General features: G+C 38.8%; 1 protein-coding gene across 4 annotated transcripts in view; it reads right to left on the reverse strand.

Annotated features, from left to right (window-relative positions):
- Positions 1–1,523: 1,523 nt before the first annotated feature.
- The window catches only part of cadpsa (Ca2+-dependent activator protein for secretion a), a 173,261-nt gene continuing 148,480 nt past the window's right edge, over positions 1,524–26,304 (reverse strand). For all 4 annotated transcript variants that reach the window (XM_069141990.1, XM_069141914.1, XM_069142154.1 and 1 more), the window contains 2 exons: positions 9,673–9,777; positions 1,524–6,537 (listed from right to left, as the gene is read on the reverse strand). In XM_069141990.1, coding sequence (XP_068998091.1) covers positions 6,364–6,537; positions 9,673–9,777 — 279 coding nt within the window. In that variant the 3' untranslated portion in view covers positions 1,524–6,363. The remainder of the gene's footprint in view (positions 6,538–9,672; positions 9,778–26,304) is intronic.

Here is a 26,304-nt window from a genome sequence, read left to right on the forward strand (position 1 = left end):
AAAGCAGCTCAGATCGTGCCGACATAAATCTCCAGGCCCATTAATCCGTCCTGGTGTTGTTTCTCGCACAGAACTGCCCAATCATGTCTCGATATTCATGGGAAAATTGAATGAATGATATTCTGAGGCAGCTCACCCACACTGCAGATTGGATGTTAAAATAGGTGGGCTGCTTTGTACGTTTGCTCTTGATTATTCTTATATGTATAGTATATGAAGCAATAGCCTCTGTAGAGACAATTCAGGTCAAAACCACGAGTGTTTCTGTTACTTGAACTCAGACGTCTCTTTCTACTCCATTGACAGCCTTCATTTCTAAGGATGAATTTCTGTGTACAAGTGACTGAATAACAATAACTGAATAATAACCAAGGAAAGGTGGAGGGACATGCCTTTGAAATATGTTTCAAATATATTTTGATTTACCACAGCATATCTTCTCACCGTGATGATTTCTGGAAAATAACTGAAAGTGCTCTCAATGTTTGAATTGCAGTGTGTAAAAAGTCTTACACCATTTCACTTACACCAGTGAAATGCAAAATGACATTTTTGTTAAAAAGTACATATCCAGTGTCTTTCTCTTCAACCTGCTAGATACATATTTTTGTAACAGCAAAAACATCGTCCATCTAAATCTCAACTCCACAGTGTCCGATTTTTTTCAGTTGATCTGGGTGGTTGTCAGAAAAAATCCTTTTCAATCAGTTGGAGTGATAGATTTTGGGGCAACCCTGCCAACCCTTCATCCAACAAGTCTTCGTCAAATCCCTTTCTTTACAAGGTGTTAAATCAATTGTGTTAATGGTCAGCCATATCTGTCATGATTAAATACAGCCAAAATAAACTAAATTTGAACAGACAAGTACATATGAATAAGCCTTTTTAGCTTGGAGCGTAGTATCAATTAGATAGAAAGTAAAACTTGAGGTTTGATTTACCTCATTTCCACTCTTATCCAAAATCTTGTTTTTCTCTTCTTCTGAGAAGGATTTGTTTCCCCCCTGCTTCTATAAAATAATTAAAAGATATCCTGTCTTCGTTTAATTTGGGACTATATTATATCTAATCCCCCTGACTTTAGTCTTAGCTTCCATCTTTATCTCTGGATTTTATTTTGGTCATTGGAGATTTTATCTCTGGCAATTGTTTCAATCTCCTTCTGGACGGTAATATCAACTCTCAAGATGACTGATGCTTTAATCCACAGCATTAATCGCAGTGTCCGTGTTTTAAGAAAATGATGTTGTGGAGGAGGGGGTGGGGTCGTGGTGGTGGTGGTGGGAGGGCGAGGGCGAGGGGGGTGTCTGGGCCACAGATTAACAAATATGTATTTTTGTATCCCTGTCCACTCCAAGCACAGTCTATTGAGACTAAATACATTACTTAGTACATTTTTCAATAACCAAATTAAAGAGAAATTTTGCGCAAATCATCAGGACTTTTTCCCCTGATCTCTCTCTTCCATTCAGTCAGTCAACTCACAGCAACATCAACGAATGAGTCGACAAGTTCTTTGCACATTTGCCATTCACCTTTATTTAAATGTTCTTGGCCTTGGTGGGTTCTTCTAGAAGACAGAAGCATGGTGAGCCCATAGGTAACTTCACACAAGGAGCAAAAACACTTTGGGGGTGAATACCGGGGACATGCAGTACTTGCGCACAGGATGACACAGCTCTAGGAGTACAGTATAAAACAGTTGACAGAGGGAAAGTACTGGCAGACTTCACTTCTCATTATCCACTATAAAAATATGGATTAGCTTCATCATACATCCTGGAATGGAGCACAGGGCACATTTATAAACATATACTGTGTAATAGATGACAAATAGACTCTATTTTTCTGAATAATATTAGACTAGAATAGTCCACTTGCTTTGATATTGAAACCGTCATATAAAACAAATTACATGTGTATTGCCTCCTAACTTATCAATTGACCAAAACCAAGAAAGGAAAGAGGTGTTGGGTTGTTGTGGAAATCAACGTTCCAACACTGACTGATTTTAGACCGTGGGCAGTTAGTGTTTACCTCAACAAGATACAGTTTGTATTACTGAGATTTATCTCTGGGCTGTTTGAGACAGACTCTTAAATTACTAGCAGTGCATCACTTTCTTAATAAAGGATAAATGCAGCTCTTTCACTCTGTAATGGTGCATTCACACGAGGTGGAATCTTTGGACCCTATTTTGGAACTGGCACAAAGCTGGTCTAAGAACAGATGGTGCAGCGCACATTTTTGTTTTAGTGTTTGGTTCGAGTTGCTAATTTTGTGGCTCAACATTAACCCAGGTGCGCAGAGATGGGTGAAACGGCTCAACAAGGGGTGCGTCTGTGAATATGCGCTCATAAACTGCAAATTTAGTTTCATTTTTGAGTGGAAATCTCGGTTGTGCAATCCACCAGCTCAAACCAGGTCTAAGTGCAGCGTAGCAGTCGAAGGGTTATTTTTGTGGCCCTAGTGGGAAGATCCCACATGAAAAGACCTATCCAAAAAACAGACAAATGTCCTACGCATTCTATCCAACTTACATAAATTCATGAAACAATTTTTTTTAAATGCAACCTTTTGACTCAGTTCATCATAAAACAAATTAAACTGACTGTTGTCTATTGAATTGGATGCTAATCACACACTTAACACGCTTCACAACGCAGTAGGCAATCTCCGCCACACACAACATAAAAGGCAGCTTGGGTTAACTACAAATGACTTGGAAACAAATTACACATAAAGGGGTAACAATTCAAAAGTCTTTTCACCAACTCATCTGGTTTAGTAATTCAAGGCCATGGAGTGTGACACTGCGTCATTTACGCACAAAAGATTAGGGCACTTTATGCACGGCAGCTCAGGCCATTTATTTAAATGATTGGAAAGTATAGTATTCACACTCAAAGCTCCTGATGTAGCAGAAATAGCAAATTAAGTTATGAGATAAGTTACTGATGCCCCAAAAACTGCTACATCCTCCACTGAAGTTTGGCTGGCGGTGCCACTCTGCTCTTTTACCAACCAGTATGAAATCGATAATATGCTTTGCCACAGCGGTTTTAAAGGGATTACAAAAAGATGATTTGATTGGCTATTATAGAAGTCAGCTGTGACACACCTTCGAGTTATTTATTCCTCTTACTTTACCACTGCACCACACTTTGCAAACTGGGTGAGCTTGTGTTTGTGTTTACCAAATAACCCAAAAATCTGGCCACACCTACATGTGCTCCCAGCACACAGAACTTAGACCTGCATTTGTTCTACACTTACAAAAATAGAGCCCATGGATTTAAGATCCCATCTTGCTGTTAGGAAACTAAAATTAATGTCCCCTTTTTTATTTTTCAATCTGCGGTCGGTATTCCTACCCTAGGTAGTAGTATTGCACCAAAAATCGGCCAGCTACCATTAAACAAGAAAATAAGTGGAAGAATACATTACTACGAGGCACTGTAAAATGTGTGTAGTACTGTGAGATTAGATGCCACAGTAAAAACAGAAGGAACATGCAAAGCTTACAACAAACGCTAGGAATGTTCAATTAAAGCCTAACAATCAATCTGAGACCAAAGCTTAGTTTATAACTCATTTGAAAGCCTCACTCTTCGTACCCACACCCAACTTGGAAAACTTAAAAAAACAGGTACACGAGTATTTGTTGTCTGTCAGCCACCTGCCACCTATTCAGAGTTTCTAATTGAATTCTCTGACTTTTTATCTGATTTAGTACTTCGTACTGTTGAAGTGATTATATTGGGCAACTTTGACATTCATGTTGATGTTGACAATGGCAGCTTGGGAACGGCATTTAATTCATTATTAGACTCTGTTGGCTTTAAAAAAAAAATTGGGAAACCTATTGACTGCTATAATCCCACCCTTGATCTTGTTCTGGCATATGGCAAAGATACTAAACATGTAATAGTATTTCTTGCAAGTCCCTTTTAATAACAGTCAAATTTACAATATTGGACTGCAGAGCATTTTGGAAAAAGTTCCATTACACTCGATGTCTTTCTGAATGCTGCAACCAAATTTTAGGAAGTGATTACATTATTATCTACTTTGATGCTATGTGCCAATACAATGGAGGGCAGCGAGCTCAATTTTACTCCCACACAAGTCGATCATCTTGTTGATAGTGTAGCAGCCTCACTGCATGCGACACCCAACACTGTTGTCTCTTGGAAAAAGAAAGTAATGAATTACAGGAGGTTATCTCCTTAGTACAATTTGCAAATATGCTCATCAAAGTACACATTGCAAAAGCTAGAAAGGAAGTGGTGTTCCAGGCTGTAGCCAGGCGGCCGAAGAGACACATCTCTGTTAAGCTTTGTATTACTTTAGCTGTCAGGAACCTTGAACATGTCCATAAGACCTGACTAATATTTAGACCACCACTCTGCTACTGATGTCTCTGAGTTACAGGTGCCTCTTCTAAATCATCAACTTGTCTTTTAGAGTCCATCACAACAAAACTGCTCAAGGATGTTTTACCTTCAATTAACACTTCAATATTAGATCAGATCAATCTAACTGTATTAAAAGGCTATTAACTGCAGGCTTTTAAAGTTACTGTAATCAGATATATACTTTAAAAAAAACCTGACTATACCGATACGTATTTCCAACCGCCTCTTTATTTCTAAAATCCCATAAAATGCCATTACAAATCAGTTATGCAACCATTTCCACAGTAAAGGTTTGTTTGAAAATTTTCAGTTAGGATTTAGAGTGCATCATATTTTTCCATTATGCAAATTCAACTGAATTTAAATTTTTCAGTTTTTTTAATTAGATGCAGCGCAAACTGCCAGGCAAAGTCATTTAGGAGCAAAACATCAAGCAGGCGGCCCACACACAGATCAGCAATCAATGGGTAGCTTTGTGACCAGATGAAATTAGATGTTTGATGTGCATAGGAAACCACAGCTCTCATCTCAAAGATAGTAAGAACATGCTTCCCATCAGCTTCGCTCAAGAGGAAGGTTTTTGAAAGTGAAAAGCATTTGCTCAGCCCGAGTTTTGGTGTGTATGGGTCTCTCTCCCAACAGAAATGTTTGTTGAATAAAGAATAAGGTTTATCCTGCTAATGTCAGCCGTCAAGCAATCTGCCCAATACATTTTACAAACACTTGTACTGTTATACCCAGATATGAAACTGATAATGATATGACAAGGCTGGAGGAGGGCAAAACGTGGGGCTTCTCAAAATACTTCCTTGAACAAAAACATTTGAAGGTTGAATTGTGTTTTTTTTTCTTCCATTATCTACTTTGCGACCATCAACCGTAGTGTTGATGATGGACTAGATCTTTTAACTTTTTTTTTTTCTTTGCTGTGAAACTGTTGCTGTTGAAAATAGCCAAGTATGTTTTGAAAAGTTGTCAAAGAACAGACAAAAGCCATTACTGTCACATCATATCACTGCATATAATTTCATTTGTTTTGTTTTGTGGTCGAGAATAGTGCAGACCCATGACAAAGTTACACGTTACAACAATGCAACATACAGTAGCATTTTTTTTTAGCATAACATAGCTATGGTCATGATCTTGGGAACAAAATAGTTATTCTTTTTTTCTAAATGTTTCAGTTTTAACATTGTTGGTTTGGACAAGTTACAATCACTTCTAGAGAGTTTTGCAATAATTACAGGATGATTTCAGACAAAGAAAGTTAATAGTGTATTTGTAGGCAGGCTTTAAAAACTGAAATCTGTATCAGTTTCAGTGGTTCATTTGGAATCATAATAGAGTGACCTGGATCATGTGAGGTTTTTTTTTTTTTTTTTTCAGCAGAACTGCCTAACGTAGAGAGGGCTTTACACTGCATGTACTGTTCAAAAAGTGAAAGAGAAATCTTAGTAACAAGTAACACCAACGCCATATAGTTGCATTCACCTGTTTTTGTCTTATCATCTTTATAAGGATAGAGAGTGTTTACACTCACATTTGTGTGTCTCAAACATTCCTGTCATGTCTTGGCCTCTTTTTGATACTTTAGTTTTTCATATTTCAGGAAAAATCCATCAGTGTTTGACTGGAGGTACTATCCTTAATTACTTGGCTGTTATGCATTGTAGCTTTGAGGAATTATAACTTAATGAGTGGTGATAGAACAGACTTAGTGGTGCAAGTGTGTATAGACACAAAACAAATTTTCTTCCTTTATTTATTCTAACAGAAATGGATAATTATTACAGATTGAAAAACTAGACGCAAATAATGATGGGAAAAAGTTGGATGTTAGGCCAATCTGTTTTGACATCACGGAAAGACTGGGTGGGGGTTTTCAGGCAGTATATCTCACCATCTCAACACCTTTGCCATTCTTGTAGTTTTCAGGCCTTTTGTTCTAGTTGTCATGATCCTCTTCATCGCTGTCTTTCATGGAAATGCCTTGCATCCCTCCCTCCCTCACTGATGCAGTGGCTTCTTCCAAGGTCAGCCGGTTTCTTACGGTTTCATACATTTTGCTGTTTAATGTGGAGTCCAGCACTCCCTGAAGACGGAAGTCACGGTACTTTTTCTATCACAAACAGAAGAATGAGAAACAGTTAGCAAATGCATTCAAGAAATATCTTTTCAGGTTTTGTGAGAAAGATGGTGTTCTGCTGTTGATGCTTAAGATACTTTTAGTCGTTGTACTACAGTGGCAGTTTGTTAATACGGGGCGCCGCCCCCTCCAACATCGAGAGAAAAAAAATACTACTTAACATGTAAAACATAAATTAATGATATAATAATACTTCGGTCGTAAAATGCACCTGGTAGTCTGTCAGCGACTGTGAGCATTCAATAAGAACAGTTTTCAGATTGTATTTAGTTAAATTCTGTGTAAATACGTATAATTCCTGGTGCGGAGTGAATGCAACTCCTTCAACTTTTGGCAACCACAGGACCTGATGCTGCTTTTCAATTGGTTGTATCAAATTTTCCACAAAACAGCAGAGATGTGCGACCCAGACCCTCCGTCTTTTATTGGCAGTGAATCAGTATTGTTTTACTTTTTTTTTTAATCTAATGTGATTGGACAACTCTCGACGACGTCTTTCAGGTTCACCTCACATCCGCCATTACATAATTAAATGGTTACTCCTGCTTCTTTGCTATCTGACCGACAGTGGAATGGCAACTTCAAGTGGAACTGGAAAATTCGGTTTCGGCAACACTAATGCTGAAATCTGGCTTCAGTTTGTTTGTCCACCCCCAAAACACTGATACAGATTTTTTAGCACCAGTCGCCACTGGTACTACACTAGATTAAAAATCCCTAACATGTTTCTGTACCACACACATATATGTGAACTGAGATATGATAAATAGCTCACCTGTCCCCTAGTGTTATGGGTTAATCCCATTAATACAAGACTGCTCACTGCTGTGCAGTTCAGTTAAGGCCAACAACTTTTATAAGATAGCCTCTGTTTCATTGGACTGGTCAGATAAAGTATTTTGGTTAGACAAAGTATTTTGTCACAGGGGGCTCAGGCCTTTCTGAAAGGCTGAAGTATGATATGTGGTTTAGTTGATAATGATTTTGGGTGATGAGGTGTTTTGTTATCATTTTACTTCCAATTAATTTGGTCTAGATAATCTAGAATTTGGTGAGGACAGTGCCCATAACTAATAGAACCAATTACCAGTGCTCGGGACAAAACCCAAGTTCTGATTAGCCTTACTTTTCCTTCAGCGAATGGGTAGAAAATGTGGGTGATAAATGAGACAATTTATAAGGTCTCTCCGCCCATTTAAAAAAAAAAAAAAAAATGTAATTGCTAGATGTCTTTAATATCTTTGTTTGATTGTGCAAAATGTCCCTGACCTCACCTAAACTATGATTTTAAAGCGTTAACTTTGTGACCACAACTACTATGGAAGCCAACCCTGCATTTCATTCAAGTCATCAGACCTACTGACCTCTGGACACTTGGAATGCCCATATTAATATGATGTCATGTCCAGCACCTATAAGACAGATGAATTTTCCCTGTGTGGCTGTTCGGATCAGGTAACACTCCTGATTTCCAACGTGGTCAGACAACATAACATAATCATGTGGCTGGGCTCCGATTATGTTGACTGTCAGCCACCAGCTACCCGGTATGAGATTTACAATTTGAAAGGGAAGTCTCCGATCCAGTTGGTTACATAAAGATTATGTCTGTAAACCCATTGCACTACAAGTTCACTTGGGCAGATAATTCAGAACAGTCTCAAATCTGGAACGCCTTTGTGATAATCATTAGGGGTGAATCCAACCCAAAATTGATCTAATTATCCTCTAGTGTGGGCACAGCTGTAACTGGTGATCCACTATGATGTGCCACAATACAAATACCCCCATTGGAATTTTAGGTCAGTGGGACCCTAGACAAACATATTGCTTTGAAGACTACGGTTGTCAGGTTTCTGTTCTCTTACTACACATATGGTTCAAACTTGACAGCAATATATAGGATATGGAATCATAAATCAACAAAATCTGTCAGTAAATTAAGGTGATCTGTCATAATTCCAACTGTGATTGTCATGCTTCAATATCACCACCTTTGTCTTGCTTTTCTATCTTGAGCTAATTTTTCTTAGGTTTACAGCTGAAACTTTAAACTGACTGATTCCCTATGTTAGGGTCAACTTTACTTTGTGATAATTTCAGTAATCACAATGGACAAGCCAAACAGTGGGCAGCACAGTGGCTCAGTGGTTAGCACTGTGATATCATTTCACCAAGGAACTGAATTTGAAAAGTGGAGGACTTTAATAATTTCAAACAAGAATGTGGCCAAAAACTCAAGACCAGTTCAGTCTAGTAAGTCTGATGACCTATTTTAATCTTGGGGTGCAATATAAAAATAACAGCTTGAACCTCTTAGTGCTTCTTTGGAAGGTGTCACATTAAATTGGATTACTAGCGATGCATTAGGACAGTAGTAATTTAAGGTTTCAGCTGGCCAAGGAGTAGGATAATCTAATCTATACATTTATACTATACTATTTAAAATTACCTTATACTTTACATGCAAAATCTTGTGTGTAACAAATAGTTGTCAATTGAATGAAATAGAGTTAATAGGCCAATGTTCCCAAAATCTTCTCAAATAATAGAAAATATATTGCTGTTAGCCCACATTAAAAGCAACACTCTAGTTTTGAAAATGTGTGGGTTGTGTTATACTTTGCAACCCGCAAATTCTGAGGACCCTCTTCTCTCTGGATTACTGGTATCTCAGGGAGAGTAAAAGTGTTTTCTATTCTCCAAAAGTTATTTTCTCAAAAACAGATTTTGGAAAACTGGTTTTGACTCATGATTGTCCTATATTTGGGCCAGTGCTGTAGATAAAAGTAGCATTAAATTGAAATACCACAAATCAGAAAAGTATGTTTCCATCTGAATCATCTTCTGTCCTGAGTTAGAAAAGTTGATATGTGGATGAAAATAAAATCACAAAAAGTCAAATAAAATAATGCCACATACAGTGTACTGAAAGAGGCAATATCAGTGTAAAGTCCCTTTTCTAGAGAGTGCAAATTTAAGGACAACTGACAAAAATACCACAGTGAATAAAGGAGACAAATAGATTTTTAAGAAAAATACATATCAAATTATGTGGAAAGCAGCAGTGAAATGTTGAAATGCATGTACATATGTAGCCAGTCTTACCTTCACAATCCTGATGAGAATCTTCAACTGATAAACGTGGAGCTGCAGGTCCATACGGTCAGTCAGCCATGTTCCTACGAGGTTCATAGTGCTGGTGTACCATTGCTGTAACAGACACACAAATATAACGTACATGTCATCCTCTGAGTCTGTGCACTCAAAGCTTGCTACCTTTAGACCACACATAATCAAATACAAGTGTTTCGTACTCGTGGAAGATTCTTGGGCGGCCAGCTCAGATATATTTGGCAACGCAGTTTAACATTTGTCATCATTTTATTTCTCCGAGACAACACTGCCATTTTCGATTAACTAGTGGACAATCTCCCCACTGGCCAACCCTACAGTTCCTGTTTGTTCTGCTTTTGCGAGAAGTTGGATGTTTGGAGCTCTTCATGAAATATTCAGAGAGCAGAGGAGAGGAGACAAACTAGCGCGATCATCAATGACAGCAAAATGCAGTAGAGCAAAAAAGATATGGGTGCACGGAAATTAGGTAAATGAAGTAAATACTATATTTTTGGCTGGACTGTAAAAGCAGTCACTGAGTGAATGAGAGATTACAACTTTACCATTGGACAGCCAACTGCTGCAACTTTTGCTAAAAACCAAAAGCCCTTGTTTCAAATCAAAAGCCTTTTAGTGTTTCAAACATGGCCCATTCATGTACTAGGTTTTGACCTAGTTTTGTGTTTCTTTCAGTGGGGCGGGGGTCCCAAAGGTGGCGGAAACGCTGGGATTTAGCTTTAGTAACTCTTAGAATGGCTTATTTAATTCTGTTAAAATATCAACTTTTTTCCCACACATGAGTTGTGTGCACTTCATGACAGAGTGGGTACTAGAGGTTTCTCTGCGCGCAGCTGCCAAAGTAACGACGACTGATAGCCTTAATGTGAGACATTTACATGGTAAATTGTAGAACCTACCGACCTGTATGTGAGCCATTTACGGGACATCTATAAATTATAGCTACAGAAAATGACCTGGGTTACTTTCTCCCCCTCTAAACTGCAGGAGTCTTTACATGCACATCAGACACGCTGCTCCACCCACCACCACAAATTCTCAACCTGTGGGAAACTTCACCACCAGAAGCAATTATTGCCTGGACATTTTTATATACAATTCATGTATGTTGCTTGTGGTGTGTCTGGTAAAAGAAGTGATATCATCCTTGCTGTGTACCATCATGACAGTGTTGCCTGGGACCAATCATTTGAGTCTCCACCAGATAGTCCCATAGGCATAGAATCTATTTCAGTCTAAAGTGTGGACTCAAGGTAGGTCCAACAGCAAATGAGTCATCAGTTAATGGGGATCCTAATGAAGAGAAAGGCTTATGACACTCTAGGCACAACATATTCTGAGACTGCCACAGTGCTTGAAACAAGTCTTTTTTGGGTTTCAAACCGTATTAACCCACACTAACCCAGTCAGCGTTTTGGCCATCTTTTATGGATTTTTCATTGGATTTGGTGACACTACACCCCTCATGTCAGTCATGGTTTCTGCTGGTGCGATGATTGAACAGAAAATATTCATTGACAAATATTTTAAATATAAAAACTTACAATGTAACCTCTGATACAGATAACTATGCCATTCTTTATCAAAGACAAAAAGATAAATGGTAATGTGACAGACGAACAAATTACTGTATTAATGTGAAGACTTGTTCCTTGGAATCACAAACTGCTAACAGTTTCATCGGCTGGCCAAAATACTGATGAGAATTTGAAGCAAAAATGATTTATGTTCTTCGAAGGCCCTCCTTCTCAACATACACGCACACACGCACACACGCACACACACACACGCACACACACACACACACACACGCACACACACACACACACACACACACACACACACACACACACACACACACACACGCACACACACACACACACACACACACACACACACACACACACACACACACAATCAAATGTGAGACATGAAACAACTGGAGATGTTAGCTGATTCCCTGGAAATGCTTGTGGTAGAGCTACCTTTGGTAAGATGAAGGGGACAACTTGGGGTTTTGTTGAAAACAACTGTACATTTCAATCACAGTGACAAGTGAATTAAGATTTTAATTTAGGAATTTATATTCACCTGGTTACTAACCACTTCATCAACATAAAGGACAGGACAATGACCATTTCAGTTATTATTACCATGCTTTGGACATCTAGTGCTTCTTCCTACGGAGTTTGAATGCACTTATTAGTCATCTTGGATAATGACTTGGATTTAATTTAATGTAGTTGAATACTCTATTCACTGTGACTTTATTGGTGGCATATTGTCTGGCCTGTATTCCCGTTTTGTTGTAGGCAAGCACCATATAGCCACGTGTGAGCATATGTTTAGTATTCTTTCAACGCTCCAGAGGGAATCATCTGCAGTTATTGCATCCGACTGGGGTGTTAACACACAAGTTAATTTTGAAACTATTGGAGTAGCCTTTAACCAATCACTATTGACTAACATATGCCCCGGAATTCCACAGCTGCAGCTATGTTTAGGATAAAATGCTTGACCGACACTGATTGCTGATTGGTTCTGGTAATATGATTTACACAGGTGTTACTGTCTTCAACCTTGAAATTCATCCACTGCTCAGTTTAGACAAGCCTTCTCTAAAGAGCAAGCTCTGTGAGGCGCAGTGAGCACAGAGCACTGCAGCTCTGCAGAAAAAGAGCCGAAAGGCTGCAGATGTTTCTCTGTGGGTTCTGGCTGTTGCCAGTCTAATTGATGGATAATGATGAGCGTGCGCTGATACTAATAGAAGTCGACTGACTTTCAGCAGTCAGGGTCACTGTGGAATGGATGGGGGGCTGGAGAAGAAAGGGAAGAGAAATGAAGAGGAAGGGGGGTTTGCAGTTTGACTATGCATTTGTGTTCAGAGGGGATTGGATGCCAGAGGGTCATTTCCAAGTTACACAAGATAGATTTTATCCTTGAAAGTGCAAAACTTTTTTGTCTTAATGATGTGATATGAGGAATATCATAATCAGGGACCCTCATTGCAAAATATTAACGAAACCATTTTTTATACACAGTAATTGTATTTATTGACAACAATGCCACTTAACCATTGTTGTAATATAGCAACTGGACACCAGACTAAAATATAGAGCCCCCTCACTTGATTGAAAATGAATTGCCTGGTTTATAAGCCAAAAACGTTTTCTAGCCGTTGGGTTTGCTTTCATGTTGTGCAGCTCTCTGCACATGTGTATTAATGCTTCCCCTGCTGGCCCTGTCTGCATGCTGCTGCTTAGTTCATGTACATTGTGATGGCATCACACAAAAAAACTAACTTTTTCTCAGCTTTGTGAACGTATATGAAACTTACATGAATTAAAAATGAAAAACTAAAACCGACCTTGTTCATAGTGAAAGGTGTCCCGTCAACAGCATTACCAACTTCTCTTTTATAATAGTGGTCTATGGGGAATTTTTTTTGTGGGATGGAAGGCATTTTTTGTTTCAATAGTGTAAGTGACCACTGGGAGAAACTGGAAGCAAATTGTGTGGCGGGGTCTCATCAGGTTTGTAGCCTCAGCACTCACAGCTCAGTACACAATCATGATTGGTTATGCATATAAAACAGAAGAAAATAGAGTTAAGGCAAAATACTATGCTCTGGGTTCTGTGTAATCGTGCATATTGCAAGAAAAATGCAAGCCGTTGCCCAACAAGTGGAGACAGCAGGATGGATTACAATAAACAGTTGTACAGTAGATATACATAATATCTTGCACTGCAGTCAAAGACAAAATAATGTTAAATAATCTTAGGCTCCATCCACACCCCCAAACGGAGACTTGCTGCTGACCGTGTGTTAGTTTGAATACTGGGATTGTGTTTTTAATGAGGATGGGTGGAAGTGGAGACTTTTGAGAACAATAACAAAAACACTCACATTTGCTTCCTGATTGGATCTTATCAGTCATGACTCACCTGTCCCTGATTTGTTACACCTCTATCACATGACCCTTTTCCGAAAGAAAATGGACTATATTAGACTTACATTAGAATACCAGTGAGTAATTTAACATTGATAATTCATTTCAGGTATTGTTGACCTTGTTGGCTGTCCTAGCAGCTGTGATATAGTTAAATTATGCAATTATGCCTACATGCATAGGAGGCAAGCTTATATTTGAGTGGTTCCCATGTCCAACAGCATTGTCAGCCCCAACAGTCAGTAATGCATCAGATTCAGTGACCCATCCGATTCTGTGACCTGCTCGAATATTCTTACCCTAATCACCTTGCTCCTCATACCCAAATCTAACCAACCTAATCAACACTGCAGGTCACAGAATGTCACCAAATTCAGTTTACAGTATCACAGGTTTTGAGTGGCATCCTAAGTGTACATTAATGGTTACATTCAGGCGATTTAGTATGGACAGAGATTAGTCCTGAAACAACACTAAAACACTTGTGCGGATAACAATGGTTTTCTTTTCAGTTGTCCTTTATAGAGGTAATATTATAGTTGTCCCAGGTGGCCATTTCAGTGTTTACTTTGGGACAGAGGCAGAGACAAGTGTTTGGAAAGATTCATGTAAAAAAATCCCGTTCATTTGGAAAGCAGTAGGAGGCTCAAGGTGCTCTCCAATAGACATAGTATATTATTTTGTTGGATTCCCTATTTCTCCTAAACTCTTCAATGTCACTAAGGAGTGCAACGTTACCATGACCCAAAGAGCCATGACAGCCTTACTTATGGAAAAAACAACAACTCCAGGTTGAACTAAAGGAGGGATATTTTGAAGATATCAGTTTGTGTATGTACATTAACAATGATTCATAATATTGCCACACAATTTTTTGGAGTTGTGTCAAATTTTGAAGTGCCAGACCAAACACAGAGTATAACCTGCCCACTATTTCAGAACTGCTGAGGCCATAAGATGATTAAGAAATCAGGTCTACATTTAGGTCAAGCTTAGTCAATGGAACATGGGTGACAGAGAAGATGGCTGTGTCGAAGCAGTGCTGGGTGAATCAGTGAGGCGACCTGGTGCCAGCAGCTTCCTATCTGTCACTGTGTGCCTGTGAAGGCTTCGGCGTGGCAGCAGGCCTGTGATCTCGCCCCGAGCACAGCCCCCTGCTGAGAGGCCAGGCCTGGAGTGACTGATCCACTGACTGGCTGCTCTCCCTCTTTCCATCATCCACTCCTCTTTTGCTTTTCCTTTTTCTTTAGACTTTGCACCATGTCACACGGCTCCCATCTGCAGCCATTTTTGCAGCAGCCATTTTGTGCTCATTCTGCTTTAGTTTTCTTCATTTTATATAAAAAGAGACTTGACAGTTATGTCACAAGTCTTCTTGCTGCCACGACTGGCATTTTGGAGGTTTGTCAGGGACATCTTGTGTACACATAATGCCTGTGATTTTTAAGACCTTTTTAATGCCAGTTTGATTGTAATACCAGTTTCATCTGTTGATCCATCAGAAGATTGACTTGACTTGTTAAACTCTTATCAGGAGAGCAGAACAGAGAGACATAAGTCATAAGAATATAAGAATCTTCATATGACTTTAACTGTGTTCAAATCATATGCAGAAGAGATTGTAAAGCTCTTTCATAAAAATGTGTGATTTATGAATTTGTTTTATCTCAATAAGAGTCACCAGACTGTTTTAAATGTTACAATTCTAATTCTAAAACAGGATATGAGAGGTGAACAATATAACATGAGGTGCAGTAAGGATATGTGCCAGATTTCCAAGTGCAAATTTCAATGTGATTTTTAAATGATGTTTTCTTATTTCTCTGGAATGCAGAAGTTTCTGTTTTACTTTGGATCTCTATTATAGATTGCCTTGAAAAAGCGATTCATGAAAAAATAATGACTGCATTTCTATTAAATTATCTTGTCATTAAATGTTTGCAATTGAGGATAAGTCTATTCTATTACTATCTATTGCTTCTGTATGCTGCTGTAGCGAAAAAATTTCCCCTCGGGGATTAATAAAGTAACTACCTACCTACCTATCTACCTACCTAAGTTCAGTTTACTTGTATCAAACAATTCGAACTAAACAAATGGAGGTTGGTCAATGTTTTTGAAATGACCATAGTCAGTCTTTTCTTTAGTTTAGGTAATTGAAAATACTTGGTTTTAGTTTTGCAGTCATTGGTAAAGAATCCCACATTGACTGTTGACAAAGCATTTTTTGTTTTTGTACACAGTTACCCGATAAAGTATTTGAGTTAACCATATACCACAGTACTGTTTTAGAAAAATGGTTAAACTTCTCACTCCTCACAAGTATTTTCCAAACTTAATCCAACATCCATGATGAAACAGTCCAGAAAAAGTCAAAAGTGAATCACATCAGGGGAATTGTGTTAAAAGACCACAGTCTGTGATATCTTCAAAGGTGATTCTCTATGAAGTTGCACAGATTTGAGAGCAAATTTCTTGCATTGCAATCAAAATTTATTTTTTGCTGGTAAAAGTTACAGGATTGCATATGGTGTACGATATCAAATACAACACACCCATCATTGATACGTTGTTATCATTGACTGTCCACCGAGTTTACATTTTAGACTCAATTCGGTCAATTCGGTTGAAGGCCAATGAAATGGCTTGGGATTAGGCTGGATGATGACAAAGTGTGGCCTGCATTGCACCAAAAAGAAAAGGGATCGAGGGAAGAGAAAAATTCTGGAGAAATGATGAACCCAATGCAAATACTGCTGCTCATGAAGCCCTTTGCCAGGAGTGCACAGCAGTAAAAGGTAACCTAGGTGACTCAGATCCTTCTCTCGCATGCATAATAAAATCCTACCAATTTTAGAGCCTGTTCATATAGCTACTCTACGAATTCAGTGTTGCACTCATGCAAAATTGGGACACAGATTAAGAAGCAAGGTACAAATTGATAAAGCATAGAACAAATATATATTCTGACTTTTACGATGTTTGTAAAAGTGTGTGTAACTCTTCCAAACATTTAAATGACAATAACTGCACACACAAATTTGATTTGAATGTGGCAAAAAATTAAACGTTCGGACTGTCGAATACTTTAAAATATAAGTGGAACAAAGGTAGTTTGCATTGCAGGCTAACAAAGAGCCTTCGTGAGTGTTAGTAACAATAACGCCGAAGCCCTGTAGGTATGGCGACTAAATAACTCTTTTCTGACAGTAGAAGGCATCCATAATTCTACAAACACATCAATATCCAAAGACTCACTTGGTAAGTTCAACCCAAATGAGGCTAGAGAGGCTGGGTCAACTCCACAGCCTGGTCTGATTGAGCATTCAAATGTTACTTTCTCTCACCTTCCCACACTCCCAAGTGCACACTTGGAGGATTGTGAATTTCAGATAGTCACAGAAAATGTCCGACAAAGCACCCACGTTATATATGACATTCTTACATACTTAATATGGAATGATTATTTTCTCCTCTTACATCTTTTTCCATTAAATTTAGTTTTCTCATCTTTTGCTTTTCTAAAGAACAACTGACCACATTAGTTCATTTTTGAAAGTGAATTTCACTTTTGTTATCTTTTACATGGATAGTTCTCCAGCTTTTCATTCCAAATTGTGGTTGTTTATTTCCTTTGCCCTGACTTCAACCCTCTTCCCCTCCAAATGGTACTCTTTACACCACTTCTCGAGCGATCTTTTCGCCTTCTCTAACACGGAACTATCTGAGCTGTCTGCTTCAAAATAGAAACATGAAAACGCCACAGATTCTCTTTAAACCACCCAGACAAGGTGACAATCCTCCGGGGCAGGATTAAGACATTGTAGCATCCACATGTTGATAAAGTTGAAAGGCATTTTGACACTTGCTCGGCTTGTCAAATGAACAGTGATGGCCCCTCTTGCTTTGTTCCTCTTGGCAGGAACTAACAAAAGAAAATTATCTGAACAGACAAATTCGCCCAAGCTCTTTTTTTTTTTTTTAGGATGCAAGGGGATCAGCATGGGGGCTAGCACTTGCTGACAGCCAAAACAAGCGTAATATGGCTCTGAATACATAATGCCATAACCCGACAGGGATCAAATCTGTGACATTCTAACGAGTTCTATCTGAAGGAAGGGCCTCCATTCCTTCAACCGCCTTATCTGTGTGTGTTTTGTCACCTCACAACATACTGATGAACCCCTACCTATACACATGCGACATGCACATCCCGCACTACACCACACACACGCACACTCCCACATAAACACATATACATCTCCCGGTCCATCCCCCTTCGCGCAAGAGCTAGGAGACAGAGCGACCTCCTGCCCCCATCTGACACTAACCCACCCCTACCACTGAAAACCCCCACCCACTGCTACACACATGAACCGCGCCTGCGTTCACACCCAAGCTTTCACATGGTGCTTGTCACATGTGGGGCGCCTGCCACCAGCAGGATTTAATGCAAAAATGTCACACCTCTCCATCTTCCCATCCCCATCCACCTACTCACCTCCTTCATGACCTTTTTGCATATATTTGTTGAGAAGTGTAACGAAAGGGACATCGCCTTGTTAAATCTGAAGCAACACAAGCCATGAAGCTAGTGGTTTCAAGTGTCACTACAGTACAGCTACGCTGTAACAATTATCACAGAACTCTTTCAGTCTGAGCGTTGAGGACATGAATGAGATGAGGTTAGAGTCCCGTATTGCATTTCCACTGCGTCTCGCTACCCATGAAAAGACGACACTGGATTAAAAAAATGACAAATAGTTTTGAGGCCCTGTTTGAACTCAGGAAGCAACAAACAGTTGTTTCAACACTGTGGCACAATGATGATGACTCAAATTTAGTATTTGATGAAAATGTGCTTCTGCTTTAGAACATCATTTCAATAGAACAACTTTCAAATTATTGTTTACACACCCTGTGCTGTGATGGTAGTACATTTAAAAAAAATTGTGCTGGTGTTCTGGAGTCATAGTTCAATTAATGCTAACACACGTGATTCATCATTTAGTACATAATAATAACCTACAAAATCAGTTTGTATTTATAATGTCATTTCTCTATTGTATTTGAGAACACGAGGATTGCATAATATGCAAGGACTAACTTGTTTACTCATAGTCTTTCTTCAAAGTCTTTATTCAAAATCAGGTGTTGGTCATCTTGTATTTAGGCCAATTTTCTACAACCAATTCAATATTGTGACAACTTAAACATTTTGGGTCAAGTTTGTGCATAAATCAGGGAAAACCCTGGACAGGTTGGAAGTCCACTGATGGATTTCAGTGGTGGCTGGTGAGAAAACATTTTGGGAGGGGGCGCAGTGTTTGGAGGTGGACAAACAAACTGAAGCCAGACTTCCACATTTCTCAATGACTCCGGTTAAAGTCAGTCATCTCAGTCACCAGCTTCTTTGTCATTGATAGCATGGTCCGTGCATTCAGAAATTATACAGAAGAAGTTGTTTTTAATTCCTGTGGATGCTGGACACTGACACTGGTCTGAAGCTGCAGCAGTCTGTGTAGCTGTGTGCACACAGCGAGTGTGTGTTAGAAGCCTTCATGAACATGGTTTTAGACACATTTACTTGGATGATACTCGTACTCATCAAAAGTACATTATTGGTACCGGATACTTGTTTCAACCGAGTTTCTATTCCACTGCCGGTCAGAGAGCAAAAAAAATCACATTAGATACAATTTTTTTTTTTAAAACGTAAAACAATACCGATTTGCTGCCAATAAAAGAAGGAGGGACCGGTGGGAAATCTAAAACAACAAAAGTTTAAGGACTTTTTATACATTCACTCTCATTTGGCCGACACCCCGCACTAGGAAGTAAATGTATTTACACAGAAATTTACTTAATACAATTTGTAAACAGTTTTATTGAATGCTCACAGGCACTGACAGACTACCAGGTGCATTTTACGAGCAAACTATTATTATATAATGAATTTATGTTTTACATGTTAAAGTAGTATATTTTTTCTTGCCCCGTATTAACAAACTGCCACTGATGGACTTGCGCCAACACTGGTGGACTTGCGCCAACACTGATGGGCGCAAACACACAAAGAGAGACAACCATCCACAATCACCTTCACACCTATCGTCAATTCAGAGTCACCAATAGACCTCCCTCAGAAAACCCATGCATACGCAAGGAGAACATGCAAACTCCACACAGTGGTGGAAGGCTTGAACTCAGAACATCACATCTTGCTGCGATTTTAACCAGTGAACCACCATGGTATTATATTCCAAAAATGGTATATAATATTGCTACTTATGTTTTCATTAGTCGGAAATCACCTGAAACTAAGAATTGTTGTATTTTTCTTACCTTAGAAGGAGCCCTTTATATTTACATAACGCTAACAGTTTCTTCACAGAGTGCACCATGTTGCACCGCCATGTTTCCACAATCGCCCAGAATAACAAAAAAAAAAAAAAAAACAGGGCAAAATCAACCAAACACTGGCTCTAAAAATAAACTTTAGGTTTTTTTGCCCTCATAGATTCTCATACAAGAGTGGAGGTGTTCAGTTTTGCAACTTCACCACTAGATACCAGTACATACTGTTCCTTCCTCTGTCTGAATTGCCTGATGGATGGCCGGATATTCGGAACCCCCCCTCGTGTCTTACCATTGTAACTGTAATTTTTCAAAAAAAAATGACGGCCATGATGCCATTTGTGGCCAGCTGTGCGGAGGTGAGACAGTAAGCTGGGTTTGAACTTCTCTTTAGATCTCTTCTTGTCATTTGTTACACAATTATTTGTGGCCCTTATCAGAGGAGACATCATTATCCCCTATATTTCAAGAATATCAATATTATAACAGCGGGCCTTTCACCGCACACTCCATCATGACAACACATCTTACAAACTGGTTCAAACAAACCATAAATCGGCCCTTATTCACTCACAGGCGCGCGCGCACACACACACACACACACACACACACACACACACACACACACACAAAACCCCTAAAAAGACAACCGATTTGTTAGGTCAGAGGCCCTCCTTTGTGGGGCTGCTCAGGAGCTTTTGTGCTGCTGAGAGCCAGGAATGTTGGAGCTGAGGAGGGGCCTCACCGCGGGGGGTACACAGGGATTACAAGCAACCTGGGACTCTGCCTCTTTCTGCCTCTGCTGCTGCTGCTGTGTGTGTGTGTGTGTATGTGTGTATGAGTGAGAGAGAGAGACCATTTTAATTTTAGAAAGAGGAAACCATGTTACTTGTTGAATATCGCCTGGAAGTAGTGAAAGTTGGCGGTGAATGCTTGGTCAGATTACAGGCTTGTTTATGTCGTTTCTTCATATACTCAAAGATTTGAATAGTTTTTGAAGCTATGTCCACTTTTATACACATTCTATGGATCACCCAGAATGTATGTTAATGGGCTGAGGACCACATGGAGCATGAGGAAAATCCTATTGTGGTTTTACTGTTCTGGCACAACTCCAAGTACAACGTCTTTACAGCATGATACAGTGCTTATCGATGGCTAAATCACTTAAACCCCATAGGACATATATGGAGAGACATGAAGATGACAATTCACAGATGTGTCTGTCTGATGGAGCATGAGAGGATTTGTCAGGAAGAATGGGATAAACTGCCCAAACCCAGTTGTCCAAAGCTTGTAAAGACTTGTCCAAGAAGAAGCTGTAATTGCTGCCAAAGGGTCTTCTGCAAAGTATTGAATATAAAAATGAGAGACTCCAACTTTATTTTAAATTTAAAATAAAATTTATAACACCATGAAGTGGGCAAAAAGTAAAAGGGTTTGAATACTTTCTGAATCCTCTGTGGTCTTAGGTCTGACATGCCCAATACGAAGAGTGTGTTTGACTGCACAATAAGTACAAATTCAAATGAATATAAAACAAATAAAATCCATATTCAAAGTAAATGCATGATCCCATTCACAGTTGAATTACTATTAATTACAAAGAGTTAATCAGGGGTAATGGCTATCGATTGAGATCCACCTTTTCTTGGCCAAGCAACCATTTAACTTACCCCTTGGTGTGGATGTCTGAGCCTGTACTCTATGCAGAAGAGATTAAAAGTCTGTATTGTCATTGCTACACTAAGGCCATGGTTGTAAGCTTTGTGTGTAAGTGTGTGAGTGTGTGAGTGTGTGAGTGTGTGAGAGAGAGAGAGAGAGAGAGAGAGAGAGAGAGAGAGAGAGAGAGAGAGAGAGAGAGAAAGCATGTCCTGCTGAGACCCAGCTGTGACTGCAATTAGCAGGAGGCATGGAATGATGATTGCTGGTGCGGCAACACTAATGCCAAGTGACAGGCTTCCTTGTGAAGGAGAAGGAAGGCCGCTGAGTGCCATAAAGCAACACTACTTTTTCTTTCCCACTTTCCCAACACACATGGTTACACTGGTGTACACACAGTCCACATATGCACATTCACACAGGCAAGGAAACAAATAAGGATAAAGTTGGGGGGTGGGGGGTCTTTAAATCTGACTGCAAGACATTATGCACTTTGAACAAAAGGCTTGTCTAATCCTACCTGCTCTGCTTTTCAGAGCCCACCGCTGGCCTATTCTAGTCCTGCTCACCAGCTCAGCAGAGAGAACCCATTGACGATGACACTCAATTACCATAGAAACTCACACAGTAGGTTGAGAACCCCCACCCAGCCCCAATCACAGCACCAACACCACCTATCCCTCCAGGTCCATGCTCCTCTTGTCACCCAACAGCAGGACTAAGTTTGACCCTCAGAGAATGGAGCTTTTCACAGAAGGCGAATGGGACTCAACATCTTTTACTGGATGATGTCATTCCTGCATGTATAAAAAAAATAAAAAAATAATGTAAAATGTAAAGGTCCCACATTTTACACTTTTTTCTAAAATTGTGTTTTATTTTTAGACTTAAAATACAAAACACAGTATTTTTGTGGTTTTCGGTACTAAAAACAATCAATTTAGTGTTACATCTCCTCTCTCAAGCTTAGAAGTCTACCAGGAGCAGGTGATTTTGTGCCTGTATGACCCTCTCTTCTGATAGGTTGACTTTTTTCTTAGTGATGTCCACACAAACAACAAAAGGTTCTCAGTCGTATAGCTTGCTAGCTCTGTGAAACCTGTGAATGACTCCTCTGTGATTTCTTCTGCAAAAAAGTTTAGACTGTGGGCTATATGCTGAGGTCAGTGCCATGAGCATGAGTCTGTGACATCACTATCCTATTCAATTCTAAATGGCTCGTCCAAATTGCACACTTGCTGAAAAATGTCTGGGTGCACTAATCCCTGGAAGGAGCATTGAGGGGAAAAAAAAAGTGTTTATTCTAAATGGTACCTGTAAATAACGGTAATATTCCAACAGCTGGCGCAACAAAAATACTTTGAAATAACAGGAAATAAGTATCTAATGGAAAAACAGTCATTTTTATATACGTTTAAATGCAGATTGTAATATTATTTTGCAATGTTGTATCTTAAACTTAATTTCATGTAATAAAATGATATACCACCCATAAAACATTTGATTAACTTAAATACAAAATCTAAATTCTGTTATAAAACTTGTAACTGTTTTACTGTTAATTTTACATCACATCAGGTGCAATATGAATTTATACATGTAACTTTATATAAATATCGTGTAAATTTAGTAGATTTTTAAGTTGTAAAAAATATATATACAATTATTATGGATTTGCATTATTACAAAAAAATGCCCAAACAACTTTGTTGAACAAATACTAGTATAAATACAATAATCCACTGCTACTTTTATATCATACCAAGTGTAATATGCAACTTCAGATTAAAATCTTGTGTATTTAATAAATCTGTTAATTTGTATAAACAAATCCATGTAAAATCATGTTTATTGTCTAAATTGTCTATAATGATATTTTTTTTAAATAACATTCAGACAGCTTTGTAACACAGGTAAGGTTTATATATCCACAAATAAAAGATAAATTCAAAAGATTAAACATAATTGTAAAATGTCATTGGTGCTTAAATGTGTACTAAATGTGCACCACTTGTGACAAGCACAACCTTACTATATACTGTACAGTATATCATTTGAAATGGTCACTTATTTCTGCTGAAATTATTTGGCAAATATTGTGTTCAAACCATACAGTTTACAGCAGGTGCGGCTTAGGTTAACAGTGCAATAGACTGAAACACTTGCCCGTCAAAACAAAACAACAACAAAAAAATAATCAAAAAATAAGGAAATAAAATTAAAAGTTTACCTGTTGCTGCAGACACTTCATAACACTAGCCACTTGTGGACAGACAAGTTACTGTATGTTTCAATCCAGGTCGGGTTTAATGCTTGCTTTCACTGTTGATGCAATTTGGATTTACAGTGAAATGAGAACCATGTATCTTTAAACTCACTTGTAGTGTTATAAATGTATGCACAGTAGCTCATGTTACAGATTCTGTGGTTATTAAAATAACTTAAAATAGTAACCGGGTCCAATAGTGTGGACCTACAACAGTATATAAACGGGTGGAGGAGATGGATTGGTCTCCGGTGTTTTCTCTTCTGACTAAAATTTCTGTTCACTCCCTCCATTCATCGTCATACTTTCTGTTATCAGATAAAGAATCTTTGGGCTGGCTGCATGGTGCTTTTTGGAAGCGATGTTCTCCACATTCAATTCCTTGTTGGGAATTATCTGGAAAAGGCATATGTCAAATGAAATATAACAAACAATGTCAGAAATAAAGCCACCGTAGTATACTCTATTCATACTACCTATAAAAGTAGCAGAATTGGAGGACTGGGTTGTTGAAAAGGTCATGGTTGTGCCCACCACGTAGGAGTGAATGTCAGTTGCAGAGAGGTTATAGATGTTGTGAAACTTTCCTTACTGCTACGTAGCACAGGACGTTACGCATGCTGTTCTCAAAGCCTCTGTTAATTCAGTATCCTTCTTGTGAAACTACAAGAGACCATTCTCTTTAGTTCTCCAGGCAGTTGCAGATGCGGATAATGTATTACTTTTGTGTATTCTCACATTTTGTCAGTAAAAACAAAAAAAAATGGAGGTTTTAAAAAGAAATGTCACCACTAAGATAAAATGACAACAATGGATTCATCAATACACTCCACTGTCAATCTGTGATGCCGCCTCCTGGTATTCTACTGATCCTGAATCCTGTGATGTGACAAACTGGGTCCTGTCTTCCTTGATACCCAGTTTCGTGTTACTGCTTGTCTCTCTTGAGGTAACAAAGGGGTTTAGGAAAGACAGGACCACAGACTACTTCCACTTTCTCTATGACACTGCTGCCAACCTGCTCTTTTATCCTTTCCCTTTAGATACATTTCCCTCAGGTCTTTCCACTTTCTCCTTTAAGAAACTCTCATAAACAAGAATTGTTGGATCTAAAATGCTGGTAAGCCAGACAAGTAGGCTGGGAGAGTCGGCTGTTTTAATGATTGTGCTACCTAGCTGGGGAAGGCAGCTAAAACTAGTGCTCACTTAGTTTGTAGTAAATTACAATTGATATCTGGAATATAGTAACGTACACATATTTTGAGAATCTACCTGGTAGTCCTGTTTAGCTGACTTGTCTCCAAGCCCTCTCCTTTTTTGCTCTATCTTTGTAAAATACAATCGTTGTTTTGTTCAACTCTGGGTACCCAAAGATGGCGACAATAAGTTTGTTCTGCATTTCTGATTCTCAGTAAAATCAAAAACAATCTCAATGCTGATAGGTGACACAGCAATTTTTTTTTGCAATAGTTGAAATATTTTCAACTTGCATGGAGGTGTGTTCGTGTATTTTCGTGGCGAATGTATTCATTCCGTCGGACAAAGAAAAGTATTTGTAAACACAACAGCTTTCTATATTTCGAGTGTAATATTTGTATGCCTCTACAACAGCATTTATTTTGACTGAAGAATCCATGCACATCCTCCATAAACCACATTTCATCCAAAAGAGCCCTGTGGTAAATGTGAAACCTTAAAAAAACGTTAGCAGTGTACAAAGTAGCCTCCTTCACATTTTTTGCCTCCCATTCACCCATCAATGGTGGCAGAGCTGCCATGCAAGGGTGCTCATCTGCTATCAGAAGCAACTTGCTGTACTGTCTTGCCCAAAGACACTTTAGCCAATGGATAGAAAGAGTCAGGGATTGAACTGCCAATGTTACAATTAATGGCAAACCTGCTCTACCATCTGAGCAACAGCCGTCCATACAAATTCCTGTCCGTTTCAACTGTCATATTTTAGACATAAAACATTTTAGCCAAAAAAATAACAAGACTTGATATTTTAGTTTCACATGATGTTTCAATGGATTTATATCAATATAGAGCACCAACCATCAAAGGCTGCTATAAAGACTATATTAGCTGAGTTAGAGCTTAGTTCAACCAGCAAAGATGACACAGTATTAAGCAGGATTCATACTCCACCCAATTAATACATATGATGCAGTTTTTGATTTACAGTTTAGTTTCTTATTTCACCTGATCAGGTATCCAGTCTGATGAAACCATAACCTGCTTTAATTTTCTTTAATTATATTCCCCACTAAACATGTATTTGTTTTTTTTACTTTGTGATACAGAGCAATGGTGGTTTACATGCTTCTAGAGTTAGATCCAGGTAACTTTAATCCCTGTGATTAACGTTCA

Source organism: Embiotoca jacksoni, unplaced genomic scaffold, assembly GCF_022577435.1.
Source record: "Embiotoca jacksoni isolate LCO1_2020_lvr unplaced genomic scaffold, fEmbJac1.0.p SCAF_1, whole genome shotgun sequence".
Lineage (NCBI taxonomy): Eukaryota > Metazoa > Chordata > Actinopteri > Embiotocidae > Embiotoca > Embiotoca jacksoni.